The 18361-nt window shown below is 52.4% G+C and overlaps 1 protein-coding gene across 2 annotated transcripts in view; it reads right to left on the bottom strand.

Moving 5' to 3' along the window:
- Nucleotides 1–14132: 14132 nt before the first annotated feature.
- The window catches only part of SBK1 (SH3 domain binding kinase 1), a 66843-nt gene continuing 62614 nt past the window's right edge, over nt 14133–18361 (bottom strand). For both annotated transcript variants that reach the window (XM_032243040.1, XM_032243041.1), the window contains exon 4: nt 14133–17894. In XM_032243040.1, the coding sequence (XP_032098931.1) occupies nt 17043–17894 (852 nt within the window). In that variant the 3' untranslated portion in view covers nt 14133–17042. The remainder of the gene's footprint in view (nt 17895–18361) is intronic.

Raw genomic sequence — 18361 nt, 5'->3', positions numbered from 1 at the left:
CCCACCTTGGCCTCCCAGAGTGCTGGGATTCCAGGCATCAGCCACTATGCCCGGCCAGCATTTAAAAGTTACATGTAAGCCAGGCATGGTGGTGTGGGCCTATAGTCCCAGCTATTGGAGAGGCTGAGACAGGAGGATCGCTTGATCTGAGGGTATGAAGCTGCGTGAGCTACAATCGTGCCACTGTACTCCAGCCTGGGCGACAGAGCAAGACTCTGTCCCTAAAATAATAGTAATAATAATAAATAAATGAAATAAAAGTTAGCTGTCAATATCATGACACTTGACCCCTAATGACTTCAGTGTGAATCTCCTAAAAATAAAGACATCTTTCTTTATAGCCAGCCACATGTCGCCGCCCTACCCAAGAAAATTAATAGAAAATTTCTAATATTGAGTCCGCATTCAAATGAACCCAATTATTTCCTAAATGAATTTTAAAGATGTTTAATTTCCAAGTCAGGACCTTGTGGGAAGTATAAAAGTTTCTTTTTAAAGTTTTCCTATTAAAGAATAAGTGTGCTAATAACTTTGTTAAGCCCTATCCTATGTAGCTGTTAGACATGCCATACTTACAGGCACGTAGTACTTTCTATGTCCTTGTACTTTAACCAAGATATCTGTGCTGGACGTGCTCATGTCCCAGCTCTCCATTGCTTTTACCTGTTTAGAAAAGTTTTAAGTTGTTAGCCAATCGGGTTTTAGTTTAGATTGTGAGGTCTGGCTCCAGCCAACGGAGATCAGACACAGCAGTAAGGACGATCCCAAATGTGTAAGGAATAAATCTGTGTGTTTTCCTTTGTTCTTTGTACTCTCATGGCAAGATGGCTAGTGAGAGTACCCTTCCTGCAGTGTAAGAAGTAAAAATTGCATTGCTGAAAGATCCTTCGTCCCAGTGTTGATTTTTCTTCGCGGCGCCGAGCATCTGTTTCCAACAGGACCCAATCAGGTTTGTACATTGTGGTTGGCTCCAGTATCTCTTTGGGGTCTTCTAATCTGGAACTGGCACTTCACAGTGTGGTTTGGGACCAGAAGCATGAGTATCACCTGGGAACTTGCTAGAAATGCATCTTAACAGGCCCCACTCCCGAACTGAATCAAATTCTGGGTGGGGGTCCAGGAATCTGTGTTTTAACAAGCCAGGTGATGTTTTTTGGTGGGTTTTTTTTTTTTTTTTTTTTTTTTTTTTTTTTAAACAGGGTCTCACTCTGTTGCCCAGGCTGGAGTGCAATGGCACGATCTTGGCTCACTGCAGCCTCTGCCTTCCAGGTTCAAGTGATTCTCCTGCCTCAGCCTCCTGAGTAGCTGGGAAGACAGGTATGCCCCACTATGCCTGGCTAATTTTTGTATTTTTAGTAGAGATGAGGTTTCACTGTGTAGGCCAGTCTGATCTGGAACTGCTGACCTCAAGCGATCTGCCCACCTCAGCCTCCCAAAGTACTGGGATTATAGGCCTGAGCCACTGTGCCTGGCCTCAGCTAGTTATCTTCATGGCTGTCTCTTCCCTTTCTTTTATTTAATAATAACAATATTGTTGTAGAGATAGGGTTCCACTATGTTGCCTGGGCTGGTCTTGAACTCTTGGTCTCAAGTGATTCACCTGCCTTGGCTCCCGCTCCCAAGGCCCTAGAATTACTGATGTGAGCCGCTGTGCCTGGCCTCTCTTTCTTCTGTGTCCTCAGTTCTCTGTCTCTTTCTTTCCCTCCCTCTGTCTCTTTTCCTCCTTTCCTTCTCTTCTCTTCCCTTTCTCCTCTGCTAAGAAACTGATTCCTTCCCTTCCTGAGTGCACATGTCCCAGGCTTCCTTGCTGTTAGGTATGGTTGTGTGACTGGTTCTTGCTAATGAAATGTGGGTGGAAATGACACAGCTCCCTGTCTGGGGCTGAGATGGTTAAAATCAGGGATCTGTCTTCTCCTCTCTGCATTGTTTGCTATTTACCAGCCAAGGCCCCGAGAGAGAGCAGAACTATGAGGCAGCGGTCCCTGAATGGCCGTGTAGCAGACCTGCCTTAGACTGTTATCTGAGTAGGCAATGAACTTCTGTGATGTTAAGCCGCAGAGATTTGGGGCTTTATTTGTTCCAGCAGCCAGCATTACCGTAAGTAACAAACACATGGACTCTCTCTGCTTCTCTAGGCTTTCAACTAAACACAGCTGCCCACAACTCTGAAGTTCTCATATTTTTAATTATAGCAGATATTGATTGGTTCTCATCTCAACTGTAACCCTCTAGGAGAGGCTGTAATTGGTCCAGCTTGGGACCTCTTGGAACCACTCCTAAAATGATCAGCTATGGCTGGTGGGGAACAGTCCTATGATTTGGAGATGACAGGAGGCCCCCTGACCCCTGCCAGTGAAGGGTAGGGCCATTCTGTTTTTAAATAATAATTATTATTATTTTGTGAAATGGAGTCTCGCTCTGTTGCCAGGCTGGAGTGCAGTCGTGTGATCTTGGCTCACTGCAACCTCCGCCTCCCAGGTTCAAACGATTCTCCTGCCTCGGCCTCCCGAGTAGCTGGGACTACAGGTGCGTGTCACCGTGCCCAGCTAATTTTTGTATTTTTAGTAGAGACAGGGTTTTACCATGTTGGCCAGGCTGGTCTTGATCTCTTGACCTCATGATTTGCCTGCCTCGGCCTCTCAAAATGCTGGGATTACAGGAGTGAGCCACTGTACCCGGCCAATTATTATTATTTTTAATAGAGATGAAGCCTGGTTATGTTGCCTAGGCTAGTCTTGAACTCCTGGCCTCAAGCAATCCTCACACCTCGGCCACCCAAAGTGCTGGGATTACAGGCATGTGCCAGTGTACCCAGCCCAGGTATTTCTTTACGGCAATGCAAGAACGTCCTAACACACAGGATTAACTCAGCTCTGCTCCATAGAGCGGACATACTACAATGGACTCACCTGGATTTGGTCTCACAATGACATAGCAGGTGAGAGACTGACACCACCAATGCACAAGCCCCATGTTTGATTCTAGATTCAAGAGGCAGGGCAGGGCATGGTGGCTCACGCCTGTAATCCCAGCACTTTGGGAGGCGAGGCGGGCGAATGACCTGAGGTCAGGAGTTCAAGACAAGCCTGGCCAACATGATGAAACCCTGTCTCTACTAAAAATATAAAAATTAGCTGGGGGTGGTGTAATCCCAGCTACTTGGGAGGCTGAGGCAGGAGAATCGCTTGAACCCAGGAGGTGGAGGTTGCAGTGAGCTGAGATTGCACCATTGCACTCCAGCCTGGGCAACAGAGCAAGACTCTGTCTCAAACAAGAAAAGAGAAGCAGGGCAGGTCATCCTGCCCGTGAGGAGAAGGCACTGCAAAGCTGCATGTCCAAGGGCATGGGTAGGGGGAAGGGTGAAGAGTTAAGGTCAAATAATGTACACCTTACCTGATTTCCCACAGGAGCACACCCCTTTTCAGTCAATTATTCTGGGTGGGACTCCAGCTCAGGGGTGGAGCAGATGACAAAGATCTCAGCCAATCAGATAACAACTTTGCCCATTTGGAAGGCCCAAGGCCTCCATTTGGGACTACAGGGGAGCACCATAGGGCCTGCTAATTTTTAAAATTCTTTGTAGAGACGGGGTTTCGCCATGTTGCCCGAGTTGGTCTCGAACTCCTGGGCTCAAGTGATTCGCCCGCCTCAGCCTCCCAAAGTGCTGGAACTACAGGCATGAGCCACTGTGCCAAGCTGACTTTTCCTTTCCAGATGAACCAGTTTGGGTTGGGTTTTCAGTCACTGAGACCAAACCGGTTCCAATGAATACACTAGTAATCTCAGCCTCAGAGGGGTGCGTCTAGTCACAGAAGGGCTCAGTGGCTTCCAGTGTTCAAGGCTACCGGGTTGCACAGAAGCTGTTGTAGGGCAAGCCCCATGGATACTGGTGGCTGAGGAGTCTTACAGATGAGGTTTCACTGGAAACCAGTCAGAACTCCTTTATTTGCAAATAACAGACACGAAACTTGCATAGACTTATAAGAATACGTCGGCTCATGTAACTGAAAAAGCCGCTTGGGCTGGGTACAGTGGTTCATGCCTGTAATCCCAGCACTTTGGGAGGCAAAGGAGGGCAGATCACTTGAGATCAGAAGTTCAAGACCAGCCTGGCCAACATGGTGAAACCCCGTCTCTACTAAAAATAAAATAATTAGCCGGGCGTGGTGGCACATGCCTGTCATCCCAGCTACTTGGGAGGCTGAGGCAGTAAAATCGCTTGAACCCCGGAGGCAGAGGTTGCAGTGAGCTGGGATCGAGCCACTGCACTCCAGCCTGGGTGACAGAGTGAGACTCTTGTCTTGAAAAACAACAAAAGGAAAAGAGAAAGAGAAAGCCATGTGGATCTAATTTCAGACACAGATCCTAGTACTCATGTGATAGATACAGTTAGAATTCATCTCTCCTCATCTCCTGGCCCTGCTTCATTTACTCTGTGCGGGCTTCATGCCTGGCCAGAGTCTCCCCAGGCGGTGGCAAAGGCAGCCACCAGCAGGTCCAGGCTTACATCCCTCATGCTTAGCAACTCCAGTGGAAAGAGAACACTTTCTCCCCTGACAGGTGTAGAAGGCAGGGAGCAGCCTAGCTTCGGCTAGAAACCTACAGCTGCGGCTCGGAGATGAAATGTGCCGATTGGCTAGACCTGGGACATGTGACCACCACACAGAACGAGGGGTGGGGTCAGCCTCCGCTGAAGGAAGGGTTGGTTCAAAGGAAGCTTGGGGTGTCATCACACAAAGGGTGAGTGGATGCTGAACAGGCAAAAATAGCAGATGGCCGCTGCATCCCATTACTCTTAGCATCTTGTGTTCCTTATTACAATTGAAATGAACTATCACCCCAAATCCTCTACCTTCTACAGTCGCCTCCCATTTTCCTTTTTTAAAAAATTATTATTTTTGGGACGTAGTCTCACTCTGTCACCCAGTCTGGAGTGCAGTGGCGCCATCTCAGCTCATTACAACCTCCGCCACCTGGTTTCAAGCAATTCTTCTGTCTCAGCCCCCTGAGTAGCTGGAATTACAGGTACTCACTACTGTGCCCAGCTGATTTTTGTAGTTTTAGTAGGGATGGGGTTTCGCCATGTTGTCCAGGCTGCTCTGGAACCCCTGACCTCAAGTGATCTACCCACCTTGGCCTCCCAAAGTGCTGGGATTACAGGCATGAGCCACTGCACCTGGCTAAATTTTGTATTTTTAGTACACACGGGGTTTCACCATGTTGGCCAGGCTGGTCTTGAACTCCTGACCTCAGGTGATAAGCCTCCCAAAGTGTTAGGATTACAGGTGTGAGCTACCACGCACGACACCATTTTCCTTTAACATCAGCATTGAATGACTTAAGCCCACATGCTAAGAAAAATCAAGGCCTGGCATGGTGGCTCATGCAGTAATCCCAGCACTCTGCAAGGCTGTAATGGGAGGATTGCTTGAGGCCAGGAGTTTGGGACTAGTCTGGGCAACATTGCAAGACCCTGTCTCTACAAAATAAAAATTAAGACATTAGCCAGGTGTGGTGGTGTGGTGTGTGCCTATAGTCCCAGCTGTTTGAAAGTCTGAGGCACGAGTGTCAGAAGCATTTGAACCAGAGAGACTCCATCTTGAATAGGGGCTGGGTAAAATAAGGCTGAGACCTGCTTGGCTGCATTCCCAGGAGATTAAGGCATTCTAAGTCACAGGGTGAGACAGGAGGTCGATAGGAGATACAGGTCATAAAGACCTTGCTGATAAAACAGTTTATAGGCGGGGCGTGATGGCTCATGCCTAGTAATCCCCGCATTTTGGGAGGCCAAGGCGGGTGGATCACCTGAGGCCGGGAGTTCAAGACCAGCCTGACCAACATGGAGAAACTCTGTCTCTACTAAAAAAAATACAAAATTAGCCGGGCATGGTGGCACATGCCTATAATCCTAGCTACTCAGGAGGCTGAGGCAGGAGAATTACTTGAACCCGGGAGGTGGAGGTTGCAGTAAGCTGAGATTGTGCCATTGCACTCCAGCCTGGGCAACAAGAGCAAAACTCTGTCTCAAAAACAAAACAAAACAAAACAAAACAACCAACAGCTTGTGGTAAAGAAGCTGGCCAAAACCCACCAAAACCAAGATGGCCACGAAAGGGACCTCTGGTTGTCCTTACTGCTTGTTATGTGCTAATTTTTTTTTTTTTTTTTTTGAGACGGAGTTTCGCTCTCGTTACCCAGGCTGGAGTGCAATGGCGCGATCTCAGCTCACCGCAACCTCCGCCTCCTGGGTTCAGGCAATTCTCCTGCCGCAGCCTCCTGAGTAGCTGGGATTACAGGCACGCACCACCATGCCCAGCTAATGTTTTGTATTTTTAGTAGAGACGGGGTTTCACCGTGTTGACCAGGATGGTCTTGATCTCTTGACCTCGTGATCCACTCGCCTTGGCCTCCCAAAGCGCTGGGACTACAGGCTTGAGCCACCGCGCCCGGCCTATATGCTAATAATAATGCATTAACTTCCTGTCAGTTCACCGATGCTATGGCAATGTCAGGAAGTTACCCTATATGCTCTAAAAAGAGGAGGAATTCTCAGTTCTGGGAATTGCCTGCCCCTTTCCCAGAAAACTCATGAATAATCCATTCCTCGTTTAGCATATGATCAAGGAATAACTATAAGTATACTCAGTTGAGCAGCCTGTACCACTGCTCTGCCTATGAAGTAGCCATTCTCTTATTCCTTTACTTTAAAAAAAAAATTATTTATTTTTTTGAGATGGAGTCTCTCTCTGCCTCCAGGCCATAGCGCAGTGGCACGATATCTGCTCACTGCAGACTGCCTCCTGGGTTCAAGCGATTCTTGTGCCTCAGCTTCCCCAGTAGCTGTGATTACAGGTGTACGCCACCACACCTGGCTAATTTTTGTATTTTCAGCAGAGATAGGGTTTCATCATATCGCCAGGGCTGGTCTCGAACTCCTGACCTCAAGTGATCCACCAGCCTTTGCCTCCCAAAGTGCTGGGATTACAGGTGTGAGCCACCTCGTCCAGCCTTTCCTTTATTTTCTTAATAAACTTGTTTTCACTGTACTCTATGGACTCACTCTGAATTCTTTCTTGCAACAGGTCCAAAAATTCTCTTTGGGGGTCTGGATTGGGACCCCTTTCTAGCAACAGGAGTTTGAGGCTTCAGTGAGCTATGATCATACCACTGTACTCCAGCCTGGCTGACAGAGTGAGACTTTGTCTTTTATTATTTTAATTTAAAAATTTTTTAAAATTATTTATTTATTTTTATTTATTTTTAAAGACAGGGTTTCACCATGTTGGTCAGGCTGGTCTTGAACTCCCGACCTTAGTTGATCCGCCCGCCTTGGCCTCCAAAGTGCTTGGATTACAGGCGTGAGCCACCACGCCCAGCCTGACTTTGTCTTTTAAAAAAAAATAATAAAAGCCGGGCGTGGTGGCTCACACCAGTAATCCCAGCACTTTGGGAGGCCAAGGTGGGCGGATCATGAGGTCAGGAGATCAAGACTATCCTGGCCAACATGGTGAAACCTCGTCTCTACTAAAAATACAAAAGTTAGCTGGGTGTGGTGGCAAGCACCTGTAATCCTAGCTACTCAGGAGGCTGAGGCAAGAGAATTGCTTGAACTGGGAGGCGGAGTTTACAATGAGCCGAGATCGCACCACTGCAGTCCAGCCTGGCGACAGAGTGAGACTCCATCTCAAACAAACAAACAACAAAAAAACAGGTGGTCTCTCCTTGTGGCGCTGCGTGAGAGCAGAGTCCGAGTCTGCAGCGGAGGAAGTCATGGCAGGACAAGCTTTTAGAAAGTTTCTTCCATTCTTTGACAGAGTATTGGTTGAAAGGAGTGCTGGCGAAGCTCTAACCAAAGGAGGCATTACGCTTTCAGAAAAATCTCAAGGAAAAGTATTGCAGGCAACAGTAGTAGCTGTTGGATTGCGTTCTAAAGGAAGGGGTGGTGAGATTAACCAGTTAGCGTGAAAGGTGGGGATAAAGTTCTTCTCCCGGAATACGGAGGCACCAAAGTGGTTCTGGATGATAGGGATTGTTTCTTAGAGATAGTGACATTCTTGGAAAGTATGCAGACTGAAATAAGTCACTATTGAAATGGCATTAACATGAAGCTGTCCATTCTACTGAAGTTCTGAAATTTTTCATCATGTAAATAATTTCCAGCTGGGCGCGGTAGCTCACGCCTGTAATCCCAGCACTTTGGGAGGCCAAGGCAGGTGGATCACCTGAGGTCAGGTGTTTGAGACCAGCCTGGCCAACATGGTGAAACCCTGTCTCTACTAAAAGTACAAAAATTAGCTGGGCATAATGGCGGGCACCTGTAATTCCAGCTACTTGGGAGGCTGAGACAGAATTGCTTAAACCTGGGAGGCGGAGGTTACAGTGAGCGGAGAGCAGGCCACTGTACTCCGGCCTGGGTAAGAAGAGCGAAACTTCGTCTCAATAATAATAATAAATAAACATATTTTGAAAAAGGAAAATCCAGTCCCCTCCACGATGTCTCTGAGGAGTCCCAAGATGGGGCTTCCTGTCTCCTGAGTTCACCATGCTCTGCCCACTTTCTGTCTGTCCATTGTTTCCTTTCGGTCCTTTTTTCCTCCAAATCAAAACTTCTGTTTTCTTTTCTTTCTCTTTCTTCTTTCTTTCTTTCTCTCTTTCTCTCTTTCTCTCTCTTTCTTTCTTTTCTTTTTTTTTTTTGATGGATTCTTGTTCTGTTGCCCAGGCTACAGATAGAGTGCAATGGAGCGATCTCGGCTCACTGCAACCTCCACCTCCCAGGTTCAAGCAGCTCTCCTACCTCAGCCTCCTGAGTAGCCGGGATTACAGGCACCCACCAATGTGCCTGGCTAATTTTTGTATTTTTTTTTTTTTTTAGTAGGGAACGGGGTTTCACCATGTTGGCCAGGCTGGTATCGAACCCCTGACCTCTTGATCCACCCACCTCGGCCTCCCAAAGTGCTGGGATTACAGGCGTGAGCCACCATGCCTGGCAAAACCTCTCCTTTCATCCATTGCCCCATAGCTCCAGTAACCCAAGGCTGGGTAAAGAACAGTTTCTTCCCCTCAGCTGCCAGTAAGTACCTCCAAATTACTTATCTTACACCCACATTTCCACCCTAAACCAGACACTAGGTGGGTGAATAGGTGTTGACATTTTTGAGAGGGAGAGATGCTGTTTGGTGACTCTTCTGCGGTGGCGTGACTGTAAATTGAGTAGTCATCTATGGTACTGTGAGAAGGGTGTTCTGGGGTCTTTGCTGTTGCCCCTTCCAATGGCCCTTGCCTTTGCTTGCTTAGCTGTGACTGGTGAGGAGTCGGGAAAATTTGCATAAGCCTCAAGGAGCATCTTGGGAAAAGAGGAATCAAGACTCAACTCCCTTTCCTTCCAAAGTTTAATGTTTATTCTATTTTATTTCATTTTAATTTTTTGAGATGGAGTTTCCTTCTTGTTGCCCAGGCTGGAGTGTCACAGTGTGATCTCAGCTCACTGCAACCTCCGCCTCCTGGGTTCAAGTGATTCTTCTGCCTCAGCCTCCCGAGTAGCTGGAATTACAGGCGCCTGCCACCACACCCGGCTAATTTTTGTATTTTTAATAGAGACGGGGTTTACCATGTTGGCTAGGCTACTCTCGAACTCCTGATCTAGTGATCCCCCCACTTCTGCCTCACAAAATGCTGGGTTACAGGAGTGAGCCACTGCGCCCGGCCTTGAAGTTTAATGTTATCGGAACCTTTTTGATGGACTGATTAGTGTGGATGGAAGACTATGGACAGGATACCAGCACCCTCAAGAAGGAATGCGCCATGATGAGGGGAGGCAACCAAGGCTAAAGTAAAGGACAGAAGGGGCTACAGGGACAGGGCTAGTTCTGTTGTGGCGTGTGGGTGAGATTAGAAGCCCTTCCAGTCAAGCCACGGGTGTGACAGGACTAAAGCTTTGTAACGGGGAGGACGCCTGATATTGCCCAGGCGAATTCAGCAGTGGCATCAGGGAGTGGCGGGGAGAGGGGCCATGACTGCCGAAAGCCCAGGCCCCCTAGTGACAAGTCCTGCGGCTCTCTGACTCAGTGGGGGTTCTGAAGAGGTGATGTCTGTCCACCAACCTGGGGAACCAGTGATGCTCTTTTGCATCTGTAGATTTCTCCTTCACCCCTTCACAATCCATTAAAGTGGACGGCACCCTTATGGCAGAGAAGTGGCAGACGTTTTGAAAGAGACTTTCTTTAACTTCTCTCAAATCAGGTAGGAGTCCTTCCTGCCCTGGTGGGGCTTTTTCTGTTCTTTTTGTCTCCCTTCTCTTTTTCTCTCTGTCCACCCCATCATTTCCTAGATAATCACGTAACTTATATAATGTCTGTTTTTCTCTTTAGAAAAGCAGTCCCCAACCTTTTTGGCACCAGGGACAATTTTCGCACAGACAGGGGGTGGGGTGGGGTGAGGTCAAGTGAGGATGAGGGTGGAGGGATGGTTTCAGGATGATTCAAATGCATTACCTTAATTGTGCAGTGTATTTCTTTTCTTTTTTCTTTTTTGAGATGGAGTTTCGCTCTTGCAGCCCACGCTGGTGTGTAGTGGCGGGATCTCGGCTCACCGCAACCTCCGCCTCCCCAAGTTCAAGCAATTCTCCTGCCTCAGCTTCCCAAGTAGCTGGGACTACAGGCGTGCACCACCACGTCTGGCTAGTTTTTGTATTTTTACTAGAGATGGCGTTTCAAGATATTGGCCAGGCTGGTCTCAAACTCCTGACCTCAGGTGATCCACCCACCTCAGCCTCCCAAGTGCTGGGATTACAGGCGTGAGCCACTGCGCCCGGCCTGTATTTCTATTATTATTACATCGTAATATATGATGAAATAATTATACAAGTCACCATAATGTAGAATCAAGGGAGCCCCGAGCTTGTTTTCCTGGAACTAGACAGTCCCATCTGAAGGCGATGGGAGACAATGACAGATCATCAGTCATTAGATTCTCATACTCGAATGTGCAGTTCACAATAGGGTTCGATCTGTGAGAATCTAACGCTGCCACTGATCTGACAGGAGGCAGAGCTTGGGCAGTAATACAGGTGATGGGGAGCAGCTGTGAATACACATAAAGTTTACCTGCCACTCACCTGCTGTGCGGCCCGGTTCTTAACAGACAGTCAAGGGACTAGGGACCCCGTTTTGGAAAGTAAGTCTCAGCGGGGACTGGTGCGTTGGCTCATGCCTATAATCCCAGCACTTTGGGAGGCCAAGGTGGGCGGATCATTTGAGGTCAGGAGGTCAAGACCAGCCTGGCCAACATGGAGAAACCTGTCTCTACTAAAAATACAAAAATAAGCCGAGTGTGGTGGTGGGCACCTGTAATCCTAGCTACTCAGGAGGCTGAGACAGGAGAATCACTTGAACCCTGGAGGCGAAGGTTGCAGTCAGCAGAGATTGCACCACTGCACTCCAGCCTGGATGACAAGAGTGAAACTCTGTCTCAATATAATAATAATAATAGTCCATCTGGTCAGGTGCGGTGGCTTGCGCCTGTAATCCCAGCGCTTTGGGAGGCCGAGGCGGGTGGATCACCTGAGGTCAGGAGTTCAAGACCTGCCTGGCCGACATGGTGAAACCCCATCTCTACTAAAAATACTAAAATTAGCTGGGTTTGGTGGTGTGCGCCGGTAATCCCAGCTACTCGGGAGGCTGAGGGAGGAGAATGGCTTGATCCTGGAGGTGGAGGTTGTAATGAGCTGAGATCTCACCATTGCACTCCAGCCTGGGTGACAGAGTGAGACTCTGTCTCAAAAAAAAGGAAAGAAAAAGAAAGTGAGTTTCAGGATATGTGATAGGGATTGTAGGGATTGTGTGTCTTGTTTATTGCTGTTTCCTTGGCCCCAAAATAGTACCGGGGATGCTTGCATTCAAGTGACAAGTTGTTATGGAGTTCCCATCACGGCACCAGGCCCCGTCCCAGGCGTGGGGGCTGCAGAGAAGTAGCAGTTTGCCAAACACTGCCTCTGCTCTTATGGAACTTCCGTTCCAGTGGGGAGACATGGGTAACACACAGATACATGGTCCTGCAGGTGGTGGCAGGTGCTCAGTGTGCAGCGGGGCAGGCTAAGGGGGCTTCTCTCCACCTAGGCTACTCAGGAAATTTGCTCTGACCCTGAAGGAAGGGCGGGAGGGAGCCCTTGGAGAGTCCAAGGTGAAGGTGAAGGTCCCGAGGTGAGTACACCCTTGGCAGGCAGTACAGGGGATGGCAGGGATGAGGCTAGAATGTGCCGGGGCTGAAACTTGACCTTGACATTGGCTCTAGGTCTCCTGTGACCTCTCAGCTCGTGGGACTTTGGAGACCACTCTAAGCACGGCCGCTTTGATTTTGGGTAGTACAGGAAGCCATTGTAGGGTTCTGAACACAGTGACAAATGTTCGGGAAAAAATCTGCCTGGCCGCACACAGTGGCTCATACCTGTAATCCCAGCACTTTGGGAGGCCGAAGCAGGAGGATCACTTGAGCCCAGAAGTTGGAGACCAGCCTGGACAACATAGTGAGACTCTGTCTCTACAAAAAGTAACAATAAAAATAAAATGGCTCAGAGCAATGGCACGTGCCTGTAGGCCCAGCTACTTGGGAAGCTGAGGTGGGAGGATCGTTTGAGTGCAGGAGATGGAGTCTGCAAATGAGCTATGATTATGCCATTGTACTCCAGGGTGGGCAACAGAGCGAGCCCCAACTCAAAAAAAAGAAAAAAGAAAAGCCTGTAGAGGCTCAGGAGAGGAGGCTCCTGCCCTAGGCCAGGGAGGGAGACTGTGTCCAGAGGGCAATGTTGCCCTGGGATGTGCCTGTATTTGAAGGCAGAGCCAACAGAGCTGCTCTGTTGACAGTAACAGGTAATTAGCAAATATTTGTTTGAATGAGTGTTGAATCATGAATCTCCCTACAGCCCACTGAAGCGCCCCCTCCTTCAGAACATCCGTCTTGCCTGTTGGTGGAGTCTACACCCACGACTGGCCCGCTCAGCTTCCTCCTGCCCCCTGCCATGCCAAAGAACTTCAAATCCTCTGGACTTGTCTTCAGGGAGCATCTAGGGGCTCCTCCAAACTCAATGAGTATCCCAGTTCCATGCTCTCACCTTGCCCAGCCTGCTGTTTGGGGGATGTCTCCCTGCATCATTAGATTGCCAGCTGCCCGAGGGCAGGGGCCCTGTCTGTCCTGCTCAGTGCCATGTCCCCAGCCCCCAGCAGGAAGCCAGGTACACAAAAAGTCCTCAGTAAAAGGCGCTTAGTGGTGAACTGCCCTGCCGGTTTTGCCCTGGGTTTTTGCTTCTGGTTCCTACTCAGGCCACATACAAACTGAACTGCAGGCAAGGGACAACTGCCTGCCCCTTGTCCCAGAATCTGGGTCCTGTAACCCTCACCTTGAGCTCTGAGTGGTCACAGGAGGCCTAGAGCCTACGTCAAGGTCAAGTTTTGTTTGTTTTTTTTGAGATGGAGTTTCATTGGAGTACAATGGCGCAATCTCAGCTCACTGCAACCTCCGCCTTCTGGGTTCAAGCGATTCTCCTGCCTCAGCCACCTGAGTAGCTGGGACTACAGGTGTGCGCCACCATGCCCAGCTAATTTTGTGTTTTTTTTTTTTTTTTTTTTTTTTGGGACGGAGTTTCGCTCTTGTTACCCAGGCTGGAGTGCAATGGCACGATCTCGGCTCACCTCCGCCTCCTGGGTTCAGGCAATTCTCCTGCCTCAGCCTCCTGAGTAGCTGGGATTACAGGCATGCGCCACCATGCCCAGCTAATTTTTTGTATTTTTAGTAGAGACAGGGTTTCACCGTGTTGACCAGGATGGTCTCGATCTCTTGACCTCGTGATCCACCCGCCTCGGCCTCCCAAAGTGCTGGGATTACAGGCTTGAGCCACCGCGCCCGGCCCTTAATTTTGTGTTTTTAGTGGAGACATGGTTTCACCATGTTGGCCAGACTGGTCTTGAACTCCTGACCTCAGGTGATCTGCCTGCCTTGGCCTCCCAAAGTGCCTGAATTACAGGTGTCAGCCACCATGCCTGGCCCAAGTTTTCAGTTTCTAGAGTAGCTGTGTGCCCCCCCCCCCCCCAACCCCACCGCCCTCTCCGCACTGAAGCTGAGAAAAGACAGCCACCCAGTGGTCATTTTTCTAAACTTTTGTTTATTTTATAGCAATCGTCATGTTTAGAGAAGTAAATAACACATTTAAAAACCTTCTCAGGGCCAAAGGATGCCAGAATATTTACAAACACATGGGGGAAGGGTGGCAAGACATGAGGGTCTGGGGCTCTGGGGCCGGGACCCTGCCCCAGGCCCTGAGCCAGGCATGGACGCTGATGCCAGCCACCAGGACTGTCCCACTGGCCACAGCGTGGGCTCAGGGAACACTGGGCAGCCATGGGGCTCTGTTCAGAGGGCCTGGTGGAGACCCTCTAGCCGACCTGTGGCCCTGCCTCCCACCCAGGGGGCTCCCCGCACCCCACAGGCCAGCTCAGAGGGGTCTCTGGGAAGCACCAAAGGACAGGGGCAGTGTGGGGGACACGGGGGCTGGGACAGGGGTCAGGATGCCCCGGCCTGCCCGGGGTAGGACGGAGACACGCACACACACACACACATACACACATACACACTGTACCTTCACAGAAGAATCGCAACGGGGAGATTTTGTGTGTGTGTGTGTGTGGTTTTTTTTTGTCTTCTAAGTCTTCATGTCTACAGTATTATTTTTTGCTATTATTTTTGTTTCTTCGACAGTGACATAAACTGAGGTAAACATCTGTGACCAACACCTCTCCTAAGGGGCAAAAGGGTCCCAGCCCGACCAGCAGAGGAGGTGGCAGCAGCAGGGCCTCAACCTGGTGTTCCGGTTCTGCTTTGGGGTCAGGCTGGTGGCTGGCCCTCTGGGTACCTCTGGGAATGAGGAGGCTGGGCTACGTAACTATGGTCCCCTCCCAACTCTAACATACTAGATACTACGATGGCAGGGGAAACTCCCGAACAGGATCTTAACAGAGAGAGAGAGAGAGAGAGAGAGAGAGAGAGAGAGAGAGAGAGAGAAAGAGAAAGAGTGCGCACGGCAAGGGACGTCTACTGTGGAATCTCAATTCCTTGTTATTGCAGGAGAGATCAGGATGTCGCGAGGCCTAAGGCAAAAGGAGAAGTTGCGGCTGGGAGAGGCAGCCCCGATGGGCTCCAGGTGGGCCGGGGGCAGTGACGGGCCTTCTCTGAGACCTGGCCCTTGGAGGGGGGTTTGCTACTTACCTGGCATGTGGAGGGCCCGTACCCACTGGGGAGGTGGGGTCTGGAGAGGAGTGGGCACAGCGGGAGAGCGGGGCCAGGCCCTGGGACAACCCCACACTGTTTGTAAACTGGACCCGGGCAGGGCAGGGGACCTATAGCCCTTTTTCAAGGTGGGAATGAGTGGGGAGTGCAGAGGTGGGGGCTCCAGCCAGAAAGTGCTCGGAGTTCACTCTGGCCGGCCTGGCCCATCAAAGAGCCCCTTGAATGGCCCAGAACCCCAGGAGGGACCCTGGCAGGGGTGACCTGGGGCAGAGGGTGGGGCATTGCAAGGCACAGGGACAGCCTTGCCCATGTGGAGCTTATTGCAGGGGTCCCAGGCCTCCACAGAGAGGGCAGGGGGTCAGGAGGGAGCACTGGAGGAGGTGGGGGTCCTGTCATCTCTGTTTTGCTGCCTGGGGGCCTGAACCAACCTGCGAGGGGCTCCTTGCTGGATTCCCTGAGGGGTGTGGTGCAAGGCAGGCCTGGCCCCTGGGACAGCTGCCTGGGAGGACCAGGGCGGGTGGGGCTGCTGAACTGTCCGGACGCACAGTCACTGAATGCACAGGGAGACACCCATGCGTCTGCACCCTACGCACACACCTAGTCACCACTTGCCCCATTGAATCCACGGGCCCCATTCTCACACCCACGTGCAGCTCCGACACCCTGCACACTCCAGTACCAGAAACGTGGGAGACGTCAGGATGGGGTCTTGGAGGCTGGCATGTTTGACTCCAGCAGAAACCCAGGAGAAATTTCCAGCATGAACCACCTTGCCACCTGCCGGAAGCCCAAGCTACTATGTCCAGGCTGGGGCTTCGAGGGCTGGGAGGACCCGGTGGAGGTCCCTGGGCCTGGGAAGGTGCGGCTGGCAGGGGGAGCTGGGCCCTGCCCTCAGCTTCGCACTCACTGCCCTGCCTTAAGGATGCCGGGGCAGCTAAGATCCCTGCCCTGTGAGCCCTTCTATCCCCGGAAGTTGTCAGGACAAACCCTTGTGGCTGGGGGGAGGAGAAGGGGGAGGGAGGGGAGAGAGCTCTGCTTCTCAGCGAGTGCCAAGCTGCCCTCCTTCCTGGGCTGTGTTTTCATCCGTGCAATGGGGGTGTGCAGTGTGCAGGAGTCACTAGCTCCTTGGGGGCTGTTCTGCACATACAAGCACTTATGCGACATCCAGACATTTGCTACATTTTCCAGGGGCTTGCCTCTCCCCTCCAGCCTCCAGAAGGGCAGGGCACAGCTGCCCTCCGTTCACTGCCCTGATCCCAGCCAGTGCCCAGGGGTCTTAGACCCCCTCTGCCCAACACTTCAGTCCCTTTTTGTGCCCAGGGTAGGGAGGGGACAGAGTGGGACGGCCAGGAGGTGGGGAACTGGGGTGGGACCGCAGGATGATCTGCCAGGGGGTATGGAGGGCCAGGAGCAACGAGTCCAGGGTTCCAGGGCTCATGGTGGTTTCTGAAAGTGTGGCCCGAGAGCTCCCTTGCTCCTGGCGTGCGTGCGCGCGTGTGTGTGTGTGTGTGTGTGTGTGTGTGTGTGTTGGGGGGCTCCGAATTCTCGGGTCTGTGAGGCTTGGCTCCTCTGGGTGAAGTCCCCGCCCACCAGGGGTCTCTGGTGGCCCCCTCACCAGCCCACCGGGACCGACCAGGCGCGCGGCCGCGACCCGCCTAGTCTACTGCTGCGCCCCCTGCCCCGCGGCGAGGCGGCTCCATTCCCCACCGCCGGGCACCGGCTTGGGGCTGCCCCGGGCGGTTAGCCGGTCCGAGGGCGGCGGGGGCGGCTCAGACGCAGATCTCGATGGCCGTGGCCAGCACCACCTGCCCTTTGCTCTTGTCCGCGCGGCCGTCGGTCCGGCCGGGGGGCCCCGGGGGAGCCAGGCCGGGCTCGGGCACGGGCACAGGTACCGGCACCGGCACAGGTACCGGCACCGGCACGGGCACGGGCACCGCCCCGACGGCGGGGGGCGTGGGCCGGGAGCCGCTGCCGCTCTCGGTCAGCACTGTCCGCTTGAGCGGCCCGGGCGCCTCGAGGCGCAGTGGCCCGGCGGCGGGCGGGCGGTCCCCGGGCGGCTTGCGCGCGCGGTGCGAGGGCCGGCGGCGCAGCTCGGACGTGAGCTCGTGCTTCAGGAAGCGGAACACCTCCTTGGCCGGGCCGCGGCGCTCGGGCTCCAGGGCCAGCAGGCGCTGGAACATGCGCAGCGCGGGCTCGGTGAAGCGGCGCCACTGCGACGGCAGCCCCGGCAGGCGGCCCCGCTGCCAGCGCACGAACTCCTCGAAGAAGGCGTCGGCGCCCGAGGCCGCCTCCCACGGGAAGTTGCCGGTGAGCACGCAGAAGATGAGCACGCCGAAGGCCCACACGTCCACGCCCGTGTCCACCGCCAGGCCGTCGGCGCGGCCCGCCTGGCACACCTCGGGCGCCGTGTAGGGGATGGTGCCGCTCACACGCTTGACGCGGCAGCCCACGCGGCGCGTCATGCCGAAGTCGGCCAGCTTCACGCGGCGGCACTCGCGGTCGAACAGCAGCACGTTCTCGGGCTTGATGTCGCGGTGCACCAGCTGCCGCCCGTGCATGAAGTCCAGCGCCAGGCCCAGCTGCTGCACGCAGCGCTTCACCGTGTCCTCGGGGAGCCCCACCTGCGGGCGGCCGGGGGTAGGGGGAGCCGCGCTCGCTTTCCAGCTCTCCCGTGCCCGCCCCGCCACCCGCCCCTCCAGCTCCCTCTCTAGCGGGGTAGTTTTCGCCTCCCACCCTGTCCCCGGTAACAGCAGTGACGGCGCAGATGCGCACCTGCTGCGGCCCCGGTGCTGCAGACCGCCCTTTCTCTCTCTCTCTCATCCAAGCCTTCTGCAGAGTGGCTACTATGCCCGCTTCTCCTATGGGGGCATTGGGGCTCCAGAAGGGACACATGGCTCTCCAGGAGGAGGTTGATGAGGAGGTCCGCAGTGCCCTCCACCTGCTCTCAGTTTGTCCTGCCTGCTAGATATTTAATCTGGTGTGTCTCCCCCAACTAGAACCGGGTTCCCCGAGCTTCCTGTCTTGTTCCCTGCTGTGTCCGTGCATCTGTGTCTCCAGATTCTGGGAGGTAGTAGGTGCTCAGCAGAGG

Source organism: Sapajus apella, unplaced genomic scaffold, assembly GCF_009761245.1.
Source record: "Sapajus apella isolate SASKATOON/1434 unplaced genomic scaffold, GSC_monkey_1.0 scaffold51, whole genome shotgun sequence".
In the NCBI taxonomy this organism is placed as follows: domain Eukaryota; kingdom Metazoa; phylum Chordata; class Mammalia; order Primates; family Cebidae; genus Sapajus; species Sapajus apella.
This window is presented reverse-complemented; position numbering and strand designations above follow the sequence as displayed.